General features: G+C 39.1%; 1 protein-coding gene across 1 annotated transcript; it reads left to right on the top strand.

The window, feature by feature from the left end:
- The first annotated feature begins 4038 nt into the window (after nt 1–4038).
- On the top strand, nt 4039–10239 carry rbm7 (RNA binding motif protein 7). Its single transcript, XM_054600951.1, is given in 6 exon segments — nt 4039–4310; nt 4430–4592; nt 6834–6909; nt 9223–9316; nt 9546–9669; nt 9672–10239. Coding segments are annotated over 6 exon segments (783 nt in total). The 5' UTR covers nt 4039–4217; the 3' UTR covers nt 9905–10239.
- The last annotated feature ends 1536 nt before the right edge of the window (nt 10240–11775 follow it).

Here is an 11775-nt window from a genome sequence, read left to right as displayed (position 1 = left end):
TTTAATGATCCCGAATCACTTCATTCCGCATGAATTAGGAATATTAATGAACAAGAGGGAAGGGCAGCGGAAGGGTGTGTTGTGTATAGCTAAGAGCCGGAAGCAAGGGTGGATGTTGTTGAAGGAGAAGGATGTGTCTGGCCACCAGTCAATCACCTCACAGTCCCACCAAACCCTCCGGGCCAAAGGTCATAATTGGAAGTGAGCATACAGTGTGTGTATGTGTAGCCTCATTACAGTAGCACTGAGAATTTCACCCTGATCTGACCAGAGCAGGGGTGGCTGGTGGTGGCCTATTTCTGGGGGTGCGGCCCTGTTACTTCTTCCCTCCGTGAACGCTCGCTTGCTACCATCTTGCCCTTGAGCATTGCTCCCATTTTGTCATGCTTTTTTTTTTTTTTTTTAATCTTCCTCTATTAATTAAAACAATGCGGCCAAGTCTTGTGTGCAGGCATCCCAAAAAAAAAAAAACTGTCATAAAAAGAGGAACTGTTGCACCCTCGTTAATGGCGGCGAGTGTAGGATGTGATGTGTTTTTCGAGCTGAAGCGCATACCGCTGTTTCATATTTAGCTCCGAAAGGGTTTCTGTAATTGCTATAAATTAGCACAATGGTTTTCTGCTTGAGCGCTGCTTGTTTCCAGACAGATTAAATGGCATAACTGTGACCTGCTTGTCAATGTCTTGGTGTCATGTGGTGAAAGTAAGGCAATTCTGTGAGTTTCTATGGTACATTAAACTTGAGCATCTGAATGGGATTCATAAAATAATATACATAAATAGACATTTGATGCAAAACACTGATCTATTAGCATTCAACCCAAGATCTTAAAGTCAGCCATACAGTAGGCCTATGTCAGATTGTATGCAAACTGGAAAACAAGATATTGAATGTTATGATACAGACATGAACAGAAGCAGAGGCCTCATAGTGACCGAATATGGTCATATTCCAATAGTCCAGAAGTGTGCAATGTAAATCTGTTCTGTGGACCACTGACTTTCACTCAGGAACTCCTGCTTGGATTGAAAAATAGAAATGCTCTAAAATAGTCTTGTGGACAACAATACCACCTCCATAACAAGCCATTTAGAACCCTTTAATGTTATAAGAAAGCTGAAAGAGGGCTACAGGCTATATGAGAAACATGAAAGGATGATATTCCTATGACGATCAAATCCAATTCCCTTCTCCGTATAAAAAAAAAAAAACACAACCACTATCTTTAAATTCACTGTTTTTTTTTCTTCCACAGTACATAGCAACCATCTGATATCCCCACAGAGATCAAACACCACTAATGCAACACTGGCCTGTATCATTGGATCAATGCTGCCATCTACTGCTCCTTTTCAGCCTCTTCAGCATAGCTAAGTTCCTAAGCTAGTATACTAAGCATTGCAGTACTCAGAGTAATGAATGAAATGGTTATTGTTAAGAGATATAATTGATGTTTGAATCTAGTTCTATATAAAAAAAATTAAAGCAAAATGCCTTTAGTTAATGGCAAAGCTAAACTAGGCTTCATGGCTTTGTAGTCAGTCCGTTTTTGTGGGCAGTAATGGGGTTTTTACAAATACAGCAGGTCTGCCTGTTTTGTGTTCAAATTTACTCACCCCTCTCCTCCATTTCCACACTGCTCTCCTGAATTCCATCCAATGGTTATTAAAAGGGAGGAGGGAATACATCAGGGAGATGTATGGGGTGATGGCAATGTAAGGGGACCCAAAATAGATTCAGGGGCTTTAGTCATCAAACAGTATACTGCACAGGTGTGGTTTTTTATGGTTTAGGCGTTTTTTACTGCTTCCATTGCAACCTTGCAGTATTTCAAATCACAAGACTTTTGTTGGAAAACGCCAATACATCCATTACGTCAAGTGTTAACAACTATTCACGTCAGCAAAAGTCCCACTGGACATGATGACAGCCACAGATTTTGGTGTTAAATTGCAGTGTTTATTGCCACGTGAGAAATATAAGTGATGGAAAAAGAACTTTGCCTGGAATAAATATGTCATAGAGATTGCAAGGTGTAGAGTCGTCTATAATGACTGTAGCACGCAGTCCACGTTGGTGTTTCATGAATTAAACAGCATAAAAAGTAAAAGATTCAGGATGTCTCTGATGTGCCATCCCAATTTATCCTACTTAGACCAGAATCTATGAGGGTATTTCCTAGGCATGAAGGAGAAAATCATTAGTTTAAATTGATCTAATTAATATGGAGTACAGACGCCGTGGCCTATCCGATTAGGGTGGAAGTCAAGCCTCTCACGCCGCTCGCTTGACCTCCACACTTAGCAATGTCGCAACCACCAGAGGCATTTGGTTCCAGGCATTTGAGTCCCTGCACCAATCAGTAAGCCACAGGGTAGGGGAAAAAAATAAAGCCTTATCTGTGTGCAACAGCCCGGCAGTCAAAGAAACTGAATAAGGCATGGAAGAGAAGAGTGACTGTATATTAGCAAAGTTAAAGTTGCATCTGTCCTTACCAAAGGCAGATGTCAGTGCACAGTGTGGGCTCCACATACAAACAGGAGACTAAAACAAATTATGAAAATCAATGAAAACCATACAGTCCCTAAAACAGGTGCAATCAGGATATTGCAACACGCATTACCTTCTGTGGAGCTTGTTTGACTTGTCTTTGGAGGCCAGCAATAACGTTATTGTGGCTAAGTTTCTCACGGAAGGCACTGTGACATGCCTCAGTAGGAAAACCCCAGGTGTAAACAGCAAAATAAATGGTTGAATTTCAGCGGTTTCGGTTTTTAATTTAGCTGTTTCCGTTTCAGGGTGCTGGTATTGTCCGTGCTGACTCACAGACACACAGTCATGGATTATAGAGACACATGAATAGAGTGGACACATTGCTAATGTTATTAGTAATACTTGTGCTTTTCTGTATTTTTTGGGTATCATTTGGCATGTCCTGTAATCTAAATAAATGGATTGCTAGATTATTTGAAAATTAAAAAATCACTTGCACCCCTACAAAACTAATTATATAAATTACAAGTTACCAATAACTATGCCAAAAATACCAGCATGTACTATTGCATCCATTCGCATTTTGCAATGCAATCCACAATCTCGCTCTTGTGTCTTGGGACTCTTGTGTCTTGAATGCACACTGCATGCAATAATACATACTTTGTAAGGTATTGTATTCGTATTAGTTTGTTGCACTTATTGTATTCGTATTAGTTTGTTGCACTTATTGTATTCGTATTAGTTTGTTTCTGCACTGTACTTTTGCTCTGGTTTATGCTCTTAGATGCTTGTTTAAGAAAGGAGATGCACTTATGACTTCTGGTGACTCGTAGTTCTCTTGAATACCTATGTTGAATACACTTATTGTAAGTCGCTTTGGATAAAAGCGTCTGCTAAATGACTGTAATGTAATGTAATGTAATGTAAGGGCAGGTGCAGCATGTATTAAAAGTAAAAAGAATAAGTATGCAAATAGAAACGCAGCTATTATGTATTGGGACATACTTAATATTTTTATTGCATAGTAAATAGTATGGAAGTAAGGGTATTTGAACGCACAGGATGTTTCAACAGTTCTCCTGTTCTGTGTTGTTTTCATATACTGTCTATGGTTGTTTACTTAGGCCCAAAACAACGTTAGTCCCCAAATATTAAATATGCCATGTATTATAACATAATTTTAAAAAAAATTCCATTCATTTGTGGTTGGAGTTTAACCAAATTAGTTATTCTCAAAGCAAAAGGTAGAACATATATATATAGGCTGCTGTCAGGTTGCACAACCAACTCTGCTCCCAGTAGACCACATGACACATGACACTAAAAACCTGTGCAATACAAATACACTGTGCAATTATAGTTATAATAGTTTTTCTGTCTGTACATATACTATTTCAGTTATTGTGGATTCTTTACTGTTTTTTATTGCTTATTTATAATACTTGTTTTTTTTTAAATTTAATTTTATCTTATTTTTCTTTGTTTGCAGTATAACCTATGCTCTATCCTCTTATATCCAGCATAGATTCGACATTCCGTTTGTGTCGTAAAGCGTCCGCTGTTCATTACGACAGAAGCTGACGTCTTACGGCATTTCACTTTACGTACCTAGGCCTTCCGGCTATATTTGGCACAGCGCTTCTTTCTTTTCTTTTCTTTTTTAAACACACTAGACGTTAGCATTTGTGTCTGTTGAGAGTGCTACTTTCTGCTCCAACACAATGGGGATAGAGGAGGAAACGGACCGGACGCTCTTCATAAGAAACCTGGACACCAGAGTGACGGAGGAGCTTTTGTTCGAGCTGTTTGTACAGGTGCAGTCGTCATTAGCCATGGCTAGCAGGTAGCATGTTGCAAGCTAGCGTTTGTTGTGTTGGTAATGTTGACTCATTAGCGGGACTTGTTGGTGTTTTTTGGGGGTGTTTTTTTGCAGGCAGGACCTCTCCTCAAAACCAAAATCCCCAAAGACCCGGAGGGGAAGCAGAAGACATTTGGTTTTGCAGTTTATAAACACGAAGTGTCCGTGCCGTATGCCATGCAGCTGCTGGACGGGGCCATGCTGTACGGGAGGACCATTCATGTGCAGTTCAGATCAGGTGCGTGGGGGGGAAGGGGAGGAGGAGAAACCCTGTTTACATCTGGACACATGTTCATTTAACCAGAGTTGAACACTGAGAGTCGTGTTCAGGAGACACAGGGAGCAACGTCATACATTGGTGTAAAGTAACTTTCGGTTTCATTTCAAGATAACTTAAGAAAGAAACACTTACTGGGTTCCTCTGACTCATCTTCTGAATCCTGGTCTTCTAAAAAACCTGGATGAAAAACTAATTCAGCTCCACGATTAAAAAAAATATTTATATCCATCTTGGTTTTTTATTAGGAATAGTTTGGATGTCTTCAATATTAATCTACAATGTAGAAAAAAATAAAGAAAAACCATTGAATGAGAAGGTGTGTCCAAACTTTTGACTGGTACTGTATTCAGCTATATTTAAGAAACAAGAGTGTGTCATATATATATATATATATATATATATACACAGTACCAGTCAAAAGTTTGGACACACCTTCTCATTCAATGGTTTTTCTTTATTTTTTTTCTACATTGTAGATTAATATTGAAGACATCCAAACTATGAAGGAACACATATGGAATTATGTGGTAAACAAACAAATGCTCAACAAACCAGATTATGTTTTATATTTTAGATTCTTCAAAGTAGTTGAATGAAGAGGTGTGTCCAAACTTTTGACTGGTACTGTACATTCGTGTCATTAAAGTAACTTTCGGTTTCATAACAAGATAACTTAAGAAAGAAACACTTACTGGGTTCCTCTGACTCATCTTCTGAATCCTGGTCTTCTATAAAACCTGGATGAAAAACTAATTCAGCTCCACGATTAAAAAAATATTTATATAAAGGGATTCAAAAAGCTTTAATATATTATATCCATCTTGGTTTTTTACCAGTCAACAGTTCAAAACACCTTTAATTATATTTGAAGAATCTAAATTTAAAACAAATCTGGTTTGTTGAGCATTTGTTTGTTTACCACATAATTCCATATGTGTTCCTTCATAGTTTGGATGTCTTCAATATTAATCTACAATGTAGAAAACAATAAAGAAAAACCGTTAAATGAGAAGGTGTGTCCAAACTTTTGACTGGTACTGTATTCAGCTATATTTAAGAAACAAGAGTCCATATATATGTACAGTACCAGTCAAAAGTTTGGACACACCTTCTCATTCAATGTTTTTTTTTCTTTCTTTCTTTAATTTTTTTCTACATTGTAGATTAATATTGAAGACATCCAAACTATGAAGGAACACATAAGGAACAAACAAACAAAAACAAATGAGGAATGTTTTTATTTCATTCTTTATGTTGAATTAGATAAGGCCCAAACTTTTGACTAGTTTTGATAAAACACTTAAAATTTCCAAGTATATAATCAGTGAATGAAATATGTGTTATAAGGCGAGAGGTATGTTCCACTGAATGAGGAATGACTTGTCACTTTATGTTGGCTTAGATAAGGCGCAAATGATCTTTTTGATAAAACCTTTTTGTATATCCGTGAATGAAATATGTGTTAAGCTTGGAAGAGTCTTAGATTCTAAAGATACATTCACAACCTTTTTTTTTTTTTTTGAAAGACCTTCAAGGTTAATTAACTTTAAGAAAAATGGTAACCTCTGTGACGCAAATGTATGTTAATACATGAATGGCCCAAAGTGGGGCTAACATAGTCTAAACTTCATCATGTCTACATGATGACCTGTTTTTAAAAAAAATAAATAACAGAAAATTTAGTGGCTTGAATGTTTTATATAGCCTTTTGATTTAACATTTAATTTTGATTAAGTTTTGTGTGGCTTGTCAGAATGTGGTCATGTTGAGCTGACTTTAAGGAATACACAATTAAGGATACAAGTTAATAAAATGCCCACACACAGGTCTAACATCACTGTTAGAATAGACTAAAGTCCCAGAAGCACATTAGTGTTTGCCTGGGTTCCCGAACCTGCTTCTCTACGTAAACTCATTGTGTTTCCGTCTGAAAACTGCAGCCTTCACATATACAGCGCAAAATGTGATGCATCAATTCTCGCTGAATCTATGCCAAACAGCACTTTGTTATTCAGCGTAAAAATGCAACCCTAATATTGATTTGACATGTTTTAATGCCATGTGGAAATAAAATGTATTATCACACTAAAAAAAGTAAACAATTGTCTTACATGCACCGTATATGTGGTAGTTATTTTCAAACTGGAATTGATTTGTACTTAATAAACTGTTTGTTTTGTTCTGTTTTCCTCATTATAGGTAGCAGTCACAGCAGCAGTCCAGGGAACTCGCAGAACACAAGTCCTGCGAATACCCCAAATCCGCATGGCCAGAGGTAAAGAATGCTTCACTGACAGTTTGTCCTGCAGCGCCAGAAACTAAATCTAGTTACTCTCAGTATTAAAAGCATTACAGCAGCTACTGACTCTTATCTGCCTCTCAGTCTCATCTTATGGTGGTTCAGAGCTGTATCTTAAAATGAGGTTCTAGCACTGATTTAAAGTCAAGCAAGTGGCCTGTTGCTTTGTCGTCACATTTTTCACAGAGAAAGTCAACGTGTTGTATTTCATCTCAACTTTGAGCTGCCAATTTTGAGTTTCTTGGTGCAGCACAGGTTACTCACAACAAACTGCGTGCGAGTTGACTAAAGAGTCTCATGGAGTCAAATACATCTATGTTGGGCTGTTGTGGCAACAGCATCACCACAGCACTGGCTGTTTCAAGCTATCTGAGGTAACGCAACAAACAGCTGTAGCAGCTGAAAGATGTTGTTTTTAACCTGTTTTTTTCTGTTTTTAACTAAAGTTTAAGGTTAATTTTCTAAAACTTGTGTAAACATATTAAACACCTTTTTTTTTTTTTTTTTTAAGACAACCTGGAGGCAAGCTGCAGTGCCATATTTCTCCAACATAAATAGAAATCTGGTACTATAATAGCAAATGCATGCCTTTGGGCTGTGAATGGAGCTTTCTTGTTGCCTAGTTTGTCGCTAAGTTTATACATTTGAGGAATGACACAACTGCTTGTTTGTAATTGGTACCAGATTTTCAGTGTGTGTTAAATTTGTTCCCAAAGATGCTTCCACCTTATTGAATATAACTTAGACATGCATGTTTAAATGCTCTTGGCAGTGCCCTTTGCTTAAAAAATTGGGAGCTCTGGCAAGAGATGTGGCATGAAATGGGATTGGACTGGTCTGTATTTACTCGTATAGAAGACTTGGTGTGTAATCCTTTCCACGTTTCATTCCAAATTTCGTGCATCATTGCCTGTTAGGGAGTTCGCAGGAAAAAGTATTGCCCCAAGAGTTAAATTAGGCAGTATCAGACCATTTCAAAGTATACAGTGTATGTTTTTGTTTTGGTCTTGCATTCCCCAGTGCTTAAATAATGTGAAAACATAATAGAGCGAGCCAAAACATATGTGATGTATTTAGTTCCTGACAAAAGTAGATTCAACACCCAAAAAGATAGCAGGCCTACAGAAACGACACCAGAGACCAGTTTCAGAAAGAGCATTCAACTTTGATCTTAACCTTTTATGCTTTCACTAACACGCTTTTCACCAGGCTAGATCAACGTGGCTTTCTTTGCTGCATGGTAGAGGTGTATCAATCCAGTCAGCTCAAGTTTCATAACAATGCAACATTGAAAATGTGTACTCCATTGACCTTTGACAATATTTGACTGAACTGAACACTCACTCCAAAAAACCCAAAAACAACTTAACTGAAAAATATATAAAAGCTATAAAAAAAAAACAGCTAACACATTATCTCCACAAAATTAAAGAGAAAAATGAAAAAAAGAATTTGAGGAACAAGATAACGATCACATTTCAAACTAAAGCAGATGGTTGTGACTTCTGCTATTCAGTTGATTGACACAAACTGAAGTGGCATTGATGCTTCAAAGTCATGGAGGGGTCACAAGTGATGGCAAACAGACAAACATCTGCACCAGGGAGCTCAATTTCAGGTGAAGGTGCAAAAAAATCCCCTGATTGCAACATTACTTTCAGGTCAATCCAGTCCGTTTTTGAATTGGAAATGTCAGGCTTGGCTTCCTATCAGTGCTGATGGACAGTCACATCAGATAAGACAGAACCGATCCTTGCAACACTCTTACCAGTGAACAATTATGCTTCAATACTTCAACACTTCAACAGCAGCAGGGTGCATCCAATAAGATGATTATCTTGAGCATATTCCCAGCAGATGGTAATGTCGCTGACAGGTATAAACGGATGAATTAAGTGTGGGCTACGTTCTGACATCTCCTGGCTTTTAATCAGAGTTTGCCTTCGTTCTTCTCTTGTTTACATTATGCTTGATGGAGGGATTGTGCTGTGCTTGAGATACAAAGAAATGCGTGTCCGCACTCATTATTGATTATTATGGTGTGGTTGGATGTTATGGTCAAAACAATATGAAACCGTTTGCCTTCCTGAAATCTCCCATGAAGTAAAAACAGAGGTTTAAATAAGGTCAAAGCACGAGTTAAAACATCAACTCAACGTAGATTTATTTAAATAGTCAAATTTTACATGAGTGCTTGGTAGTCAATGTGTGGAATGTTCACTTGACTGTATGTTGTTCTTTCCTTTTTTGTGATGAAATATCTGACAATTGTCTGCTTAACTCTTACAGGACCCCAAACCAGTTCAGTTCTCCACCTTATACTCCTCCGACCCAAATGCAGAGGTCCTTTTCATCTCCCGATAATCTCCAGAAGCATGTCATGGTAACCTTTTTATACTTTTAATATGACAAAGCACTGTACGTGACAAAATTCGTAGTTCTTATTCCAACGTCAGAGCTGCTCTTTGCTAGTTCGAGCTGAAATGTGCCATTGTTGCAAATTATGAAATGTCTAAACTGTATAATGTGACAGAAATAGAAACAAGCTTTTGGCCTTGATTCACCGTATGAAACGAAGGTCACGTTACTGGTTTTTCCCCCTTCATCCGTAGAACAACATGATGTGGCTCCAGATGCAGCAGCTTGAGCAGTTAAATGGCGGCTTCTCCAAGCCTCTGCAGAGGCAGCTACCCGCGGGAGGAAACTCTGGCGGAGGGGGCTCGAGGCAACACGATAACGCCCCTATCGGCATCCGTCGCAGTTGAACAGCGGCGCTGGCGGCAGAAATCAGCGCTACGCGGAAGAACCAGCTACCGGCCGCCATCAGCAACAAGGCTACAGCCGGGACAGCTATCACCATCAGAACGACAGGAGTGGCAACCGTCACCATGACGGCAGAGGTGGCAACAGACATCACGACGATAAGGGAAGCAACCGCGGCTACCAAGATAGTAGATGGCGACGGTACTAAGACACATAAAGACTTCAGTTCTTCACACATTTGCGGACAGATTACAACAAAAAAAAAAAGGATCAAGAATTATGTCGATAAATTCACATGTATACTCAGGTTGTTTGTACATGATACTACCAATTTGAAGATTTGATAACTTATGCCTTAGAGACATTTTTGTTTTTACTTTTAACTCGTTTTTAAATTTGTACACTTTTATGTGAGCTTTTCCTCACAGATGTCAGTTATTTTGAGCTGTATTGATGAGAGCAAGGAGACAAAAAAAAAAAAAATCAGACATGACTAGTAGTCATTTTGGAAGACAAAGAAAAAAGATGTTTAAAAAAAAAGAATTAGAATATGCAAAAATATATTTAAATGGTGCTCTCAGAAATGTTTCAGGTTCCAGAATTTTCAGCTAAAGATTCCACCAGCACCACTTTTACGGCATTAGGGCACCATCCTTTCTTAATGTTAGATCTATTGAACTTGCTCTTTCTAGAAAATGGACTTTTATTTAATTATTTTTTTTATTCTGAGTCTATAAGACTTAACTGTTTTAAAAGAAAAAAAGATGGAACATTTTCAATAATATAAAGCTCCTTTCGTTTGATTGTCGCATTGTCTTTCCTCCGGCTGCAAACACAAATGCCTGTGTCTTGGCTCTTGATCATGAATGCTATTTCCAGATCTTTTGTGTACGTGACTCAGTTAACTAAGTGAGCCATTGTATGTTGACGCTACATGCTGTGATGCATGCACACATGGCCTTATCTGCACCTATAAATGGCCAGCGTGTAACCAATACCCTTGTGCACTGGGTTATGAAGTAATCTACAGGTGGCGCCACACACGTCCTCCCATTCAATCAATTAAGATGTTAAATATAACCGAGCCACATGATCGGCTCCTACAGTTCACCTTTCTATTTAGGATGCTTTCAAGTCTTGACATGGATTCCACATTCTCCCCCACCACACCCCCCCATTCACTTTACAGCTCGCAATTAAGGTTTTCCTCTTGTTCACCACTGATGTACTGTTCTCTTTTTCATCAGAAGAGTCTTAGCACAGCTTTATTAATGGCACAGGGCTGTTGTTGTTCATTTACAGATGTGAAAGAAGTCTTCCATCCCATAATTAGCAGCACTTTGATCCTTAACATCTCATGTTGCGATCAGCCTTACAGCACTGATCCACCACCTCCACCACCAGTGCCTCTGTTCGGACTAGTTTATAACGAAGTGATGATCAAATCCCTTAATGTCCCGCGTTGAGGTCATAATCTACCCCACCGAAAGCGCTTATGACACTTAGCAGAGGATCTCTCGCTGTATCGACTACTAAACTCTCCCAGTGTCCTAAAGTGGAGGTGCATTTTAAAACCCCTCCACACTAAGCTCCATTTTTTAAAAATCTGCCCCGTGTCAGATTGCATGCTGATGCTCCCCGGTGTCTCTAATGGAGAGTATCCGCTGCTCGGTGTCGGGACGGTGGAAGGCCCCTCCAGCGCAGCGCATACCTCTTGTAATTGGTTGATCTGCCTGGCGTCTCCAGCCCTGGAGCGGCCGGATTACAGAGGCCGCTCGGTAGCCCGCTGCTGTGTGGACTTATATAGATGTGTGTGTGTGTGTGTGTGTGTGTGTGATCCACTTCTAAAACATGTGTGTGTGTGTGTGATCCACTTCTAAAACATCCTGAGACCCCACCCACACACACACACACACACACACACACACACACACACACACACAAAAACGCGAAACCAACAAGTGACAAGATGCCTGCAGCCGCGACTCCCCGGATCTTTACCCCCCCACACACACACACACACACACACACACACACACACACACACACACACACACACACACACACACACACACACAC

The sequence above is a fragment of the Anoplopoma fimbria genome, chromosome 1, assembly GCF_027596085.1.
Source record: "Anoplopoma fimbria isolate UVic2021 breed Golden Eagle Sablefish chromosome 1, Afim_UVic_2022, whole genome shotgun sequence".
NCBI lineage: Eukaryota > Metazoa > Chordata > Actinopteri > Perciformes > Anoplopomatidae > Anoplopoma > Anoplopoma fimbria.
This window is presented reverse-complemented; position numbering and strand designations above follow the sequence as displayed.